The sequence below is a fragment of the Pleurodeles waltl genome, chromosome 4_2, assembly GCF_031143425.1.
Source record: "Pleurodeles waltl isolate 20211129_DDA chromosome 4_2, aPleWal1.hap1.20221129, whole genome shotgun sequence".
NCBI classification, from domain to species: Eukaryota; Metazoa; Chordata; class Amphibia; order Caudata; family Salamandridae; genus Pleurodeles; species Pleurodeles waltl.
The window spans coordinates 283,776,911-283,791,777 of NC_090443.1; the positions used below are offsets into that span (position 1 = coordinate 283,776,911).

General features: G+C 43.3%; 1 protein-coding gene across 2 annotated transcripts in view; it reads right to left on the reverse strand.

Moving 5' to 3' along the window:
* RBX1 (ring-box 1) overlaps window positions 1-14,867 on the reverse strand; it is a 102,099-nt gene that overhangs the window by 11,940 nt on the left and 75,292 nt on the right. For both annotated transcript variants that reach the window (XM_069231139.1, XM_069231140.1), the window contains exon 2: window positions 1,940-2,182. In XM_069231139.1, the coding sequence (XP_069087240.1) occupies window positions 1,940-2,017 (78 nt within the window). In that variant the 5' untranslated portion in view covers window positions 2,018-2,182. The remainder of the gene's footprint in view (window positions 1-1,939; window positions 2,183-14,867) is intronic.

Sequence of the window (14,867 nt, forward strand, 5' to 3'; positions counted from 1 at the left end):
AGGTTTGGGAACCTGCTGCTGTTGCAGATTCCATCTGTACATCTCAAACTGTATGCCCCAGGAAACTCCTTTTTAGTTCTGAATCAGTACTCCTTATTTGCAGCTCTCCCCTGGGATGTGTGTCAAAATAAAAAAAATTAAAACAGGATAACTAGGACCTTCTGTTGCGCTATGAGATTGAATGTTATCAATCTCAGCCACAATTTTCTTTACGCCACCAACCCACAGCAGTCACCATGTATCTTTATATGTTTTACCTTAAATTAACATAGCGAAGTCCAGGCAACGTGAGTTACCTCACAAAATGGGGTACATTTTTTTCTAGTCTTCTTGTTGTCTTGACTGGAGATTGGCGGGGGTGTTAACATTTTAAAAAAAGAAGAAAGAAATAAAATTCTATGCTTGGTTGAAGTGTGCCCAGAGCCAAAATGTATTGCTGATGCATGTTGTAGATTGTTGGTCAGTGTATTTCAGGTTACAGAACCTCACCCCCCCAACCCTAGGCCAGATTGCTGGGTTCTAGTAGAGATAAAGTGGGGGTCCACAGAAGTCAAAAGGTTGGGAACCACTGCACTTGAGACCAGGCAAAATAGTTAAAACCTCTGGGGCAGGCTTTGGACAGTGCCCCAAACTCCATGCTGGCCCCAACAGTCTCTCTACACCACTCCCAGGTGGTAGGTTGGATGGTCTGCATGTGACAGGAAATCTGTGACAGTACCAAGTCAATATTGGTGCCTCATGTTTAGCCTTTTTTTTTATTTTATTTTTTAAATCGCCGGAACTGTGGGAATGCAGGTTGGTAGGAATTGTGTCGCTCCCCAGACACACTCGAATTTGCCCTCACATAAATGTGTGAGGTTAGCCAAAGTTCAAGGCTTGCAGGGATTTCAAAGGAAGAAAGGGTAGTGGGATCCATGGAAATCTCACCAATCTGAATTCCTTTAAGTGTCTAGTTGTCCTTCCAAGGAAATACACAAAGCCAGGTAGTTGTCAAATGCCCAGAATGTGGAGGAAAAAGAACGATAGTGGGCATTTATACCTTTTGTGGAAAACAATTTTCTAAGAGTTAGCCGTGAAATGCTTAAGAGAGCACGGTGGAAAAACACTGGCATTGCTACTACATTTCATGGTATAGGGTCTTCAAAGCAGTGATTATTTGTAAGAATCATTTTATAATTCATAAATATCTGGCCTTTATGAGTTTTGCACAATTTCCGCATACCTACATTCCACTCTTCAAACATGCCCGATTCTCAACTGTACCAGTCCTAATTTTGTCCTTACACATTACGCTGGCGTGAGGCAACCCTCACGTCAATTTAAAGTGAAGTAACACCACCAAGGCTTTTGAGTATTTCCGCAGTCCTAATTCAACCCCGCCCCACCTCCTAGTCCCTTCCTTGTGCGCTCTCCTTTAACAGACAAGAATGACTAGCGAATCCTGTGAAAACCGTCCCCGTCGACCATTCCCGACAATGAACAAGGTGATTGGCCACCGGCATCCAACAGACGGGCGGCACACGCAGCGTCAATTGGCTACACACGCCACGCTGCTAGAGCCCGAGCCAGTTCCCGCAACACTTGACGCCCCGCCCTGCAGCCTACATCCGTTAGTTACCCCAGACCCGTCCATCAATGCCTGAAACAACCCAGCCGCACGTGCTATTAAGCTTGGCTTCCCATTTGTCAACGCACGACCGGTTTTAACACTAATAGGCCAGTGCCTAGCTACAGTCTCTTGGACAGGGTATCGAAATGATTAGCCCGCCTACCTGTCATTAGCAACTAATGCGACTGTGTCATTGGCCCAGGGACTCAACCAGACAGCTTGTAGTGTACACTTAGTGGGCTGAGCGAGATATTGAGTACCATACATGTCGTTCTGGCACCCCACATCAAATTCCATACCCACAGCTTGCGAATCAGCCCCAAATATCACCTTTTTGACTTCGAAGCGCTTCTTGCTCAAGCCGCTGCCAGAACCGCTTGGAGTATCAACGTCCATCGCTGCCGCCATCTTGGATAAGAAAGTGTTCCGGGCTCTTTAATACGCCTGCGCTTGGACTTCTGTGCAAAACCGCCCCTGTGAGCTTCGCTCCGCCTCCTAGTTCGATCTTAAAGGCGCGCACGAGGGGCGTGGTTTCGATGAAGAGGCGCGGCTTGGCTTGGAGAGCCGCAGGTCCTAAAGACGACCGAAGAAAAAAAAAATTGAAAAAGGATTTAGTCAGAGAGACAGAGGGAGGGAGCGAAGGGACGAACCCCCCTGCTTTGTATGTATGGAGACAATGGGGCAGGAGAGAAAACTGTAGGAGCCCCCCTTTCAGGATGAGGGTTGCCCCTCCACCGATTGAGAGCATACACATAATGAACACCCAATACAATATACTCCCTGTGGAATGAAAGACTCTAAAGACTAAGTAATGAACTGCCGCAAAAGAGCAAGAGTCTCTCACAAACAAGAATTATATCACTAGGATGAAATACATTTCCGCCACACGTCCCATACGGAATGGAAGCCGCACAGTAAAAGGGCTGCATCACATTCAGAGAAGACGTTCTCCGCGTATCACGAGAGGCCTCAGATTGGAGTTGTCCATATTCAATGAATGGGGCTCAGGGATTTTTCTACTACTGTGTTGCCATTTTACGACCTTGCATCGTTACATTTGGAATCGGGTATCTTCATCCCGTGATAATCCGGTTACATACCATAGACTGTTTTCTGTTTAAGAATGGTCATCAGTAGAGTCTGTGCAGTTATTAAGATGCGCATATGTTTGATTGCTGTAATGGTTAGTGCTGTTTTTGTGTGTGAAGAATAAAATCACCCACAATCTGAGCAGCTAGGTTTAAAGAATAACACCGTATTGCAGTATGAAATTCCTAGAATACGAACTGCCCCCGATCTCCAAATATAAAAAAATGACACCCCACAAAGAGTCAAAGACTTGCAGCATAAGAGCTGTCCCATACCCAAAGCATGAGATTTCCACAAATATGAGCCTTGAGAATCCGGAACCCAATAAATAAGGCCCCTTAATCTCTCAGAGTTTTATATATCTGTCTTGTTAGCAGATAAACTAAAGTAGATACAAACAGAAAATACTTTTTATAGATTTTCTTCAGCAACATTCCTTCTTTTCGTAACTTCGTTCTAAACCATTAATCTGTTTTAAAATGGCCTGATGATATCTTATTCCATTGTATATCCCCAGCTTTAGGAAAAGAATAGTTATTCTCCTTACCAATTGTTGAGCCTTGTGCCCATCAATGTTTCAGGACAAATTTACTCGCCATCATTTGTTGTAGTAAACTCAATGGACTCCTCTTCGCTTGTCTTCTTCCATTACCAACACCGTTTTTTAGGCAGCAGAACCGACTTGTTAATAGCAATAATATCAAACCTGCGCACACACATAATACATTACGGTCGAACTCCACAATCAACTTGGGCTATTTTTTAAATAACTTTTTTTCAGCTTAACTTTTCGCTTCAAATAACAGTAGAAATCAATCAAGTTTTTCTTTCCAAGAATTCATCTTATAACAATAACTAATATTTACACCGAAACAAACAAAATCTTCATACTTAAAACTCCTTAAAATGATCCTCAAAAACACTATATGTACACATCATAACATAAGGCACAAAATGAAATGGAGTACTTCTTTGTTAGCAGTTCTAACCGATACGAAAATGGAAGTGCAATGTGCTTCAATACAAGACTGGTATTCTGGTAATTAATCTCTGTATTTGCATTCAGCGGCACACAAGACAAAACAAAGTAAAAACAACAAAAGATAAATAAAACATGATAGATGATACATTAACGTCAAAAAAGGCAATAATCAATAAATAACCAATGGGTACAGTATATAAAATCAAAATAAGACCACTCACAGTTGGGATCAATTTGAAAGCCTGGCAGCACCAATTAGTCGATTCTAGAGCTACAAGGAGGACTTTAACAAGAAGAGGAGGCTAATATAAATAGCAGAGACAGCCATGCATGGTGCAAACATTTAGATTCAGTGTTTAATTTGAGCCAGTGTTTTCCTCATTTTTAAGGCCTGCACTTATTTTTCTACCTCAATCTTTTACTGCGAGCAAAATACACCCATGGGAACAACGGAGGAAGTGAAAAAAGAAAGTGTCACAAAGGGAGAAAGCAGAAAGCTGCAAGAGTGAGCTGAAGGGACGGGGAGTGGTTGTAATGGATTAAAGGAGTCCAAGTTTGCTTCAGGACTACACTACCTTAGTACTCTGTACTTGCACATTTAATTGCAGCAGACGCAAGTTTCAGAGTATAACTTTGGGCACCGGCACATTTTTATTTGCAAATGAAGCACTGATATCGAGTAGTCGCTTTTACAGATTCGTAGCACAAGCACACAGATGTAATTCAAGCAGTTGTGGATTTAGTGTATGCTGGACAGAACAAGCATTTGCTATGCAATGGGTCTCACATTTGCTCGAGTTAGAGCTATTAGCTTTGTAAACTCTTAACCAGATTTTTCTTGCCACATAAATTGAAAATATAAAGTAAAACAGTTTAACATAAAAATGATTGTGTGGAAGTCTTGGGCCGTCCAAAATAAACATTTCTATTTACATTTATACTGAGGGGTGGTTGGGGGAATAACGTGCTATTGTACCGATACTCGCAGATCTCTAAAACAGTAAACATTGAGGAAACAGAAGTTCGCTCAGAGTCAAACGTACCAGCAAAAGTAAAATTATCCATGTAACAGGGTTTATGTCATGCAAAACGCTCGATTACTGCCCAGCGAGACCGCGCTGTGTAGAAAATACAAAGAAAAAGTAGTCCAGAAACCATACGGAAAACATAGAGCCTCGTATGTTTACAGTACTTTACCGGTGCTGTCGGGGAGGGCAGCAGCCGCGTGTCCAAGAGGAGGGCTTTGGGCACTGGCACATTTTTATTTCCATATTAAGCACTGTAGAGGGTATATATAAAGCCACAAGGGGGAGAGAGGACAAGGCAGATGTGTCAAACCAAACGGCAGAGGCGGGAGTACTATGTATCAACAAACCTGTATCGGTCATTGGTATTATGTCATGGAAATGATCATGTGGAGGTGAGCATGGGGGCAGTGATGAGGGCAGAATCATGGTGCCACTTGGGCCCAAGGAACAACACTGTTGCACATAAAGTGGAGGTAAGAACTGGTCCAGAAAGGGGTAAGAAAAGGTATCGAGCGAGAAGAATGCAAGAACTCTAAGGACATCAGTAAGATGAATCTCGAATCACAAAGACAAATTCAGAGCCCTTGAATTTTCGGAATTAATTAGAATTAGCACAGATCTGCACATTTAATAAAATTAGAGGAAGTGACATCACCACAGCATTTCAGGGAGTGACAACACAGATACCCACAAAGAACACACATTTCATAAAATACATTTCTTCATAAAGCCAGGTTCCCTAATTTTTACTGAGTATATGCCTACGCCAGGATTACATGTGTAAAATATAACAGCCTTCCTGTCCCAGACAATGATAGTGTGCAGTATGTACAGTATGGCCACAGAGTTCAATGATAACATGGTGTCAGGCATAAACCACCATTAAAGTCCTGGACAACAATGAGCATGATTGATCCCACGCAGCATGCACAGTACCGGTCTTAGGATGCATTGCACAGCTCTAGGCTCCAGTAGTGATGAACATTATTTGCCCCCAATAGTAATAAATTGTATGGATCCTAAGCAAGAGGAGCAATATTTGATACGCAACAGTGCTTAATTTGTAAGGAAAGCGTGCTGGTGCAAAAAGCTCTGATCTGAAACACGAGGTCCGTGCAATTAAATGTGCGCGCACAGAATACCAAGGCTGCATTCTCCAAAATCCACCTCAAACCTCTTTAATCCACTAACAGACATTCCTCGCTTCTTTAGCTCACTCTTTCAGTTTCCTGCTTTGGCCCTTTACAACAGTTTTTCTGTCTATAACTTCGTCTGTCTTTCCCGTTTGTGTCTTTTTCACTCTCTTGATGCAGGTAAATAAGTGCCGGTGCTCTCCACCGGCAAACGCTTACTCAAATTAAGGACTGATCCATAATATGTTGATGATTCTGATTTAAGGCAGTAAACAACGGTAATAACTCAACAATAAGCACTATTTAGTCCAGGCAGTATGAGCAATAGGAGCCATAGTGTATTGGGCAGCCTTAGCCCAAGGTAATAATGACCATTAATGGCCCCAATATTAATGAACGCCATTGATCCCAGGACAGATAAGCAATACTGGCTCACAATGCATTTAACAGTGCTACTCTCAGGCTGGAGAGTGACCACCACCGCATGGATTCACATCCAGGATAACGACAGAGATACTTTCTGAACAAATTCTGCACTCCGGCCCCCAAACCGCCATCTCCTCAATTCTTACTGCGCTTATAAATAATTTGGCAAACTTGAGGCACTAAGAAAGCACGGACAGAGAGTACTTTGGTGCTCTACTGGTGCTTTTAAGAGGAGCTCGACGGTTTATTTAATGAAAGCTCATCATGGATGGAGCTATTATGCACCAAACAAAGTACAGTAACATTTCTACTTTGTTCTGCCAAACTCAGAGCTTCTGCGTTCGCTCTTAATCAACATATTCAATCTAGGGAATGATGCAAGCAAGCCCCAGGTGCTCGTATACTTATTTTATTCATGAATCAGTAGCGAGCTGCAAAGACAGTTGTTACAACAGACTTATTGCATTTCCCGCCACTGTTTCTTAATGACTGTTCACTTCGCAGCATATATGCTTTGAAATCAGCAAAGCATTTGGCAGTAATTACCTTGAACATGTTTTCATTTCAGTAATTTTAGAAAGCACAATATTGTTAAAAACGAAACACTAGAGATTTCATGCAGTAAACGAGTTAGAGCTATTAGCGCTGTAAACTCCTAACCAGACTTTTCTGGCCACATACACTGAAAAGTAAAATAGTTTCACATTAGAGAGCCGACGGCCGCCATGAGCGCGAAGCTCCCACACACAAAAGGAAACAGAAGTTCGCTTGCAGTGAAACGCATTGTCAAAAGTGAAAATATCAATGTAACAAAGTCAATGTCATGCAAAGCGCTCAACTATTGCCCAGGGAGATTGCGCTGCCTACGAACTAAAAAGACAAAGTAGTCCAGAAACCATACGGATTACCTGGAGCCACGCATGTTTTCAGTACTTTACCGGTGCGCTCGAGGAGGGCTAAACACTGGGAAAGGCATAACGTATGCATGCCTTCAAATAACAAAATCAAGCAGATTTTGAAAGGCAAGCCCACGAACCAACCAAACTCACGAGCGTGAAGTGTGTGTGGCTAAAAGCCCACAGAGAGATTACAACAGGGGCCAGAGTGCTTGAGTGCGATCAAGCCCTAAAAACAACAAACGTTCCTTAGTCTCCACAGGGTATCTACACCAAGCAGATGACTTAGAATTGTTCGAAATTGATGAAAAAGGTGGTTAAGGCAACGGTGAGGAAAATGCCATATCTGAATTCCAAAAAGTACAACCTCGCGAGCATGGGACTGATGAAATCAAGAAATTCTGCTGCCCTGATGAAAAGTACGAGGGCAGAGACAGAGGGTATTTCTTAGGTATGTTTAATCTGACTGACAGGAGGAGAGATAACAGCAAACTGCCATAACATCAGTGTTCTAGACCCTGAGCGTGGCCATGCTCTAGAACACTCCCTTGCACAAGGAGAAGAATACAACACATCTCCCTCCTTTAATAATTTCAAACAATACAGAAAAAATTATAACAAGGAATAACTATGTAAAAAAGTTCCTAACATATATAAGCACCTGCAAGTGTGAGATAATGCTAAACAATATATAAGAACATATTCATGTAATATAACATTGTACAAAGAAATTACATAAAATAAAGGAAAATGTAAAAAAAATAGTCAAATTATAAAAATAACAGAACTGGATAATGATTAATATGATTAAGCACCTTTATTTAGTCCAAATTACAATTCAGATAAAAAATTCAGAGAACCTCCTCAGATCTCGGATTTCACTGCGATTCCTCAGAACTCTGGAATGGTCCTGATCACTCACATCTCTATTGGAATCACCATTCATTTTACTCTGTTCCACCATCAACGGAGCTCTCACAACCTTTTTTCCGATTCCACAGGTTATCATCACTCAACAAAAGCGTGTACCTGGAGAGCATCATAGTATTTAGACTCTCTGTAGGAAGCTGGCTCTCTATATGGCAGTGGGGGCCGTCGCAAATCTCAAAGGGGGAGAGGGGTGTGGGGATAATAATAAAAAAAAATATATTTTTTTTTACCTGTCCTGCCTTGCTTCTCTTATCTCTGGCTCCTGATGGTGGTCCCAGCATTCCCTGGGATACCAACATTGGCCCCACACAATCCTGGCGCTGCCATGCCATGCTATACCTAGCATGAGAGCAGCGCCAGGATTGGTCTCAGCGGCTTGGTCTGCTGCTTAGACAGTGCTTGGGAGTCTGTGCTGTGCTCCAACCTGGCTGTGCAACACAGCTGGGTTCGAGAGGCCTAACATGGCCGGCCAAACTGACATGCAAACTTTTCAATTTACTCCGCTCCTCCTCCTCCCTCCCATGGCCAGACCTCGCCCCTCCCTGCACACGTTGGCTCAGCCAGCAGCTGAAAAAAATAAAACAATAGTAAAATATTGTTTTATTTTTCAGCTGCTGGCTCTTAGCCAGAGGGGCAGCACTCCACCGCCATTGGGGAGGAGCGGCTGCTCCCATGTGTTGCACTAAAAATAAGTACACCGAGCAGAGTGTGTGAATCCCTAATTGGTTTGCAGAGGCAAAAGCAAATAGCACTAACTCTCTATTATGTGATCGTGTGGGTGAGCAGTTAGGCATATCAGAGGGTAGTGCTAAGCATTTGTTGTATTCACAGAGGCAGTAAATGAGACATACAGTCAAAGAATAAATCAGAGACCAAATTAGAAAAATAACACTTCTTTTTATATATATTTTGAAACCAAGAACTTTGTTACCAAGTAAGCATGTTTTTAAACCTAAATACTTTACACTTGCAAAAGTGGACACACTGCAATTTTTGAGTTCTTCAATGTTAACCTATGGGAGGAAAACAAGTTTAGCAAACGTACTTTACAATGACTTACAAAACCAATCGCCGAGACTTAAAGTAAGTATTGCGCAAGGGTCAGGATCACACCAACAGGACACTCCGGGCAGCACTGGGGGAGCCGGGTGCAAGGTGTAGGTCGGCGTCGGGTGCCCAATGTATTTCAATAGGGATTGGACTCTGTGGAAATAGGCTGCAGGCTCTGGCTAGGAAACCAGTCAGGGAAAACCAACAGGTAAGTAACAGACATGGGGTGCTCAGGGACGTAGGTGCATCTTTGGTCCCCTTCTCCCACGGGCGAGGGATGCAGGAGTGTTCTCTGTTGTCGGGGTTCTGTGTCCGGAAGCACTCATGGTTAAGGGTTTCTGTGGTCTGAGGCTGCAGGCCTCATCATGGAGCCAGGAGGGGTGAAAACACAATGGACTAGAGCTCAGGAGAGATGGGGGACGTCATTGACAACAGGGACCCACTTCAGATCAGGCTGTAGGTAAAAGGTGCAGTGGTTGCTTCAGGTGTTAAATTTCTGTCACCAGAGGCTGCAGGAGGTGGGCCTGTGTGCCGAGGCTGCAGGCAACTCCAGGGCGCCCAGGAGGGGTAAAACCACGATGGACTCTGACTTTGGGGAGCTGGGGAACCTTGTTGGCACTGCAGCTCCATTCCCACTCAGGTTGGTGACGGTGGGTACAGGGGAGAGTTCAGGTGTCGGGTCTTTGTGGTTCCTTAGGCTGCAGAGTCCTTTTTTTAGAGATGGTTGGGGAGCAGGTTTGCTGCTTCCTGGAGTCTTGAATCTTTTTCTGAAGCTGGCAGTCTTCCTGGGTTTCTGGAGGCTCAGCTGCGGGATGAGCCATTTTTTGATGCAGAGTCTGTCGATGGTTGCAGACAGGCCAGCAGGGTTGGTACCAGGTTAGCTGCTTCTTTTCTCTTCTTCTGCGGGTGCAACTGTTCAGTATCCTTGGGGTTCTTAGGTCGTTAGGCTCAGAGTTCTTGGGTTCAGGGGTGCCACCTAAATACTCAGGGAGTGCCAGGTGGCAGCCAATGGGTTGTCCACCTTTAGGGTGGCTACACCCTCTTTATGCCCACTTCCATTGGGAAGTGGGCATAACCCTGACCTTAGGGGTCTAATTTCATCCTAAGTAACATGGAGGACTTTAAAAAGTGGTATTCACTTCAGCTCGTCCAATTAGGGGTGGGACTGGCATGATGTGGTCACACCTTCTAATCTGGGCCTTTGAAGCTTCCCGTCCTGGAATCCATCCTGTCTGGAGGAGGTGCCAACACCCCAGCACAGTGCAGGCATTTGTCTCTGGCCTCCGAAAGAGCTGGCTCTCGCCGTAGGGGGTCAGAAACGTGGCTAAGGTGGCTGAACTAGTCAGGACCAGTTAGTCAACACACTAGTAGCTGGTAAGGTTTCAGGGGGCACCTCTAAGGTGACCGCTGAGTGCATTTATTGGTAAATCCAACACTGGCCTCAGTGTAGGTTCACCAATACGAGATGTATGATACCAAACATCCCCATCTTCAGTGAAGCCATCATACAGCTGGGGAACTCATACTGACCAGTGTCCACCACATGTATTTAAAATGGATTCCCTGGTCACTTACCATCTCTGAGATTTGACAAAGACATAGCAGGGGCATAACTGCTCATGCAGATAGGCCTTCACATGTAATAATGCACCCTGTCTTAATGTGTAAGGTCTGCTAGAGGGGTGACTTACACATATTACATGTAGTGTTAGGGGGCATGGCCTACAGGGTGTGTGCCATGTTGTGTTTTCACTTTTGTCTGCACCACGTCACACAGCCTGCAATGCCAGCCTGTCATGTACTTGGTGAGGGGGTCACTTAGGGTGCAACAATTCATGCTGCAGCCCCTAGGGACCCTTTTTAGTACCCCAGACACTAGGTATCAGGGGTACTATTTACTAGGGACTTACAGAGGGTGCTAAAGGTTTTGCCAATTGGAGAAACAACTGTGCAGTTTTGTGAAAGAGATCTGGCACAGGGGACCTGGTTAGCAGGAACCCAGTGTACATTCAGTAGAAATCATATCAGAGACCAGGTAAAAAGTGGGGATTAACCATTCCAACAAGGGTGCTTTCATACATTCTCCTTTTTTAACCATGCACCCCTTTTCCACTCTGACTCAATCACCAATCTCATAGTCACCTTTCTTTCTGGTTTCACTTTCCAACAAAGACTTGCTGCACTCTACTTTTAGACAACAATGTTCTGGCCTTTTGACCCCCTCATCACCTCAAAAGGAGAGTTCCCCGTCCCACAATGCGACATGGTATGACAGGACCATAGCAATTTCCTCAATGCAACTCTCCAATCTTTTCCTCCTCCAGTCAACGCTAACTGTAATCCCTTCTTCAGTGGCCTGTTCCACCTCTCCACAAGATACTTGCTTTGAGGGTAGTACACAGAGGATTGATTGTGTACCACCACAAGCTTAAAAAGAAATGATTTCATGCGTCACGAAAAAATTGGACACCATTGTCCGACACTATAATTTCTGGCACTCCTCTCAAGAACAGCGCTTTCAAGAAAACAATTACCGTCTCCTAATTGACGTCACCTTTAAACTTCAATTCAGGCAATCTTGAGTCTATCAACAAAATGGCATAATTAGGACAACTTCCCATAACATTTAAAGGGCCAGCAACATCAATCCCTATTTTCTTCCATGGACCAATCGATTTATCACATTCAACCGCAGATTATGTCACAGTTTTCAGTGACTTGTCGCTCCAAGCGCGTAACACACATTCTTTAATGTTCCTTTCTACCTCTCGGTCCAATCCAGGCCACCAATATTCCTCTGTTATTCGTCTTTTGGTGGCACTCATTCCTATATGTCCTTCATTCATTAGTTTTACTACTCGTTCCTTAAGTGTCGCTGGCACTACCAACAAATTGCCATGCATCAAAACTCCACTCACTACTGACAACTCCTAACTGAACTGTTGTAAACATTCCACCTCCTTCAAAGCTCTTCCTCTAATCGACCACCCTTCACAAATATATGTTTAAATTTCAAGAAATACACTGTCTTTTGTAATGATGTCCAACCATTCTTCATGAGATAGCCTTACTTCAGGTATCACACTCACTTTCACCGCCATCCAATCATGCTCTTCACACCCAGAACTCACCATTTCACCAGAGAGCAACCAGGACAATCAGATAATACATTTTTTCCCAGCACAAACTCCACTCAAAAGTTGTACTTAAGTCTATTCAAAGCACATCGTGCTATCCTAGGAGCGGTCCCCTTCCACCATTCACTGAGAAAACACCCACCAATGAACGATTAGTTCTTACTCTGAAATTGACTCCCAACACATACGTCTAAAAATGGTTAATCCCCCACCATACAGCCCCTCTCGTAATAGTAATTTTTCTCCACATCCTTCAATGGCCTGGAGGCATAAGCAATTGTGACATGCAAACCATTCCTATTCTGTAGTAGCACTACACCTAAACCCACCAAGCTCACATCTGTATTTATTATTATGGATAATATGTTTCAAAATGTTTGTGTGCTGGTGCAATTTCAGTTTTTTTTAATTCCACTTGCACAGTTTTTGCACCAAACAAATCTCTCATTCTTGACCATAAGATTGCACATGTTTGGTTTTATCTGCTAACATGTGACATCACAACAATACTATTCAGCCAACCCCAAAACAAATCTCAATTGAGCTTTACTTGCTGGGGAAGGAGCCTCCTCTGTAGCAGAAACTGCTTTCAATTTGGTAGCTATCCCCTCGCCACTGATCGAGTGACCTAAGTACTCCACTCCTTCCACTTTAAATCTGCACTTGTCCTTTCTGCTAGTCAACCCACTTTCTTGCAGGATTTTCAATACACTCTTCAATGCTATGTCATGTTCCACTTTATTCATCCCCAATACCAGGATGTTGTCCTGGAAATACTTTACAATGTTAGACAGCGGTCGCTGAGGCTAAACCAAAAGGCATAAGCATATATCTATATGTCCCCTCTGACGCAACAAACAATGTTAGCGGTCAAGAATCAGGCTGAAGCACAAGCTGTGGTAGGATAGAAAAATTATCCAATGTGGAAAACAATTTCGCTCCCTTAATAGTGGTCAACATTTTTCCTATGTTGGGAAGGGAATGCCTAACCACCCAGATTTCTGTATTGAGACCCCCCTTAAATCTATGCACAGCCTTATGTCCTCACTACTCTTCCTAGTAATCACTATTGGAGCAAGCCCCTCCGATGATTCAATTTCCTTGATTGTCCCAATTTTGGCTAACCTCTGTAGTTCTTGGTGCAAAGGTTCCCTCATTACCAACGGAACAGCCCTTGGTTTGTAGGCTTTTGGAGTCACACCTTCTCTCAAGACTATCTTTCAGGGTACTCTGTGACATATGCCACCCTCCTATCCATTGCACACACATCTGACTGCGCTCCCAATACGTGACTAGGATGGTTCAGATCTAATCGGATTCCCAAATCTCTTTGCTGAGACCAATCTGATTAACACAAACCCTCTTTGGCAAAATACGCATTAGATGTCACCCATTTTTCTGAAATTCCAATAGGGCTTCAATAAAACCCACTGGTTCGATTGGTTTGTTACCATATGCTACTAGCCTCACATCTGAACTCTTGAGCACATGATGAAGACATTTTCTTACGTATTCCTCACCAAGTATACCTAGCCCCAGAGTCTTGCATCACTCTTACATGTACCCCATCGATTTTGATAGTGCAAAAAGGATTGTCTTCATCCACTCTACCTATTTGTTGGATTTCTAAAATAACATCCGGGAACTCAATCTCATTCTTAGCCCGTAGTATCTTACTCACTGAAGCTCTGTTTTTTTTTCTTGCTCCTGCCACCTTCCTTCTATACATTCTCACAAAATGTCCCTTGGCTTTACACTTCCTACACACTTGCCCTATGGCAGGACATGATTCATCAGTTGCTACGAGACCCTTCAAACCACATTTATAACAAGCCAACACTTTTTTATCTCCCATTCTTTTGACACCACCACCCTCTTTTTTTTTTATCGCTTTGCGTATTTCCTTCTGGACTGCTTCAACTTTATCTTCAGACTTCAGTTCTTTCAACCCCTCATCTTTCATCTCTGTCCTTTTCATCAGATCAATGGCCATTTGTAGAGTAAGTCCTACTGTGCTCAACAGTTTTTCTTGCACTTTTCGATTACTGACTTTCAAGAACAGTTGATCCCTCAACATCTCATCCTGGAAACCCTTAAAGTTACAGGTCGCCGCAAGTGACTTCAAAGCGGCAATCACCTGGAAGTTGACTTATTTTTAAGAATTTAAACCTTTCTACCACTTCGTTCTTTTTCTGTCCAAAGTTCACATCCAATTACTGTACAGAAATGTCAAATTCATCCTTTCCTCATCCACTAACAATAAGGCAAGAAGGTGTTTGAACACACGCCTTCTTTCCACTCTCAGTGTTTCAACATGGCTAGCTTCCTAGCTGCTGTAAAAATGTCACCACCTATGGCTTGAACATTGACTTCTTTCCAGTTTTCCCAGGATATTGATGGCTCCTCTGAGTTCTGCAGAAATTATGTTGGTGCTATAAAAACCCCCATATCTGAGACAAATGTGGTTTATACACCTTCACCTAGGATACATTTTTTGAACTGTGCGTGAAAATAAGGCATCAATACAGTACACTTTATGTACAGCTTCACCTATATGCCATGTCATTCCCAACAGTATTTTGTTTCC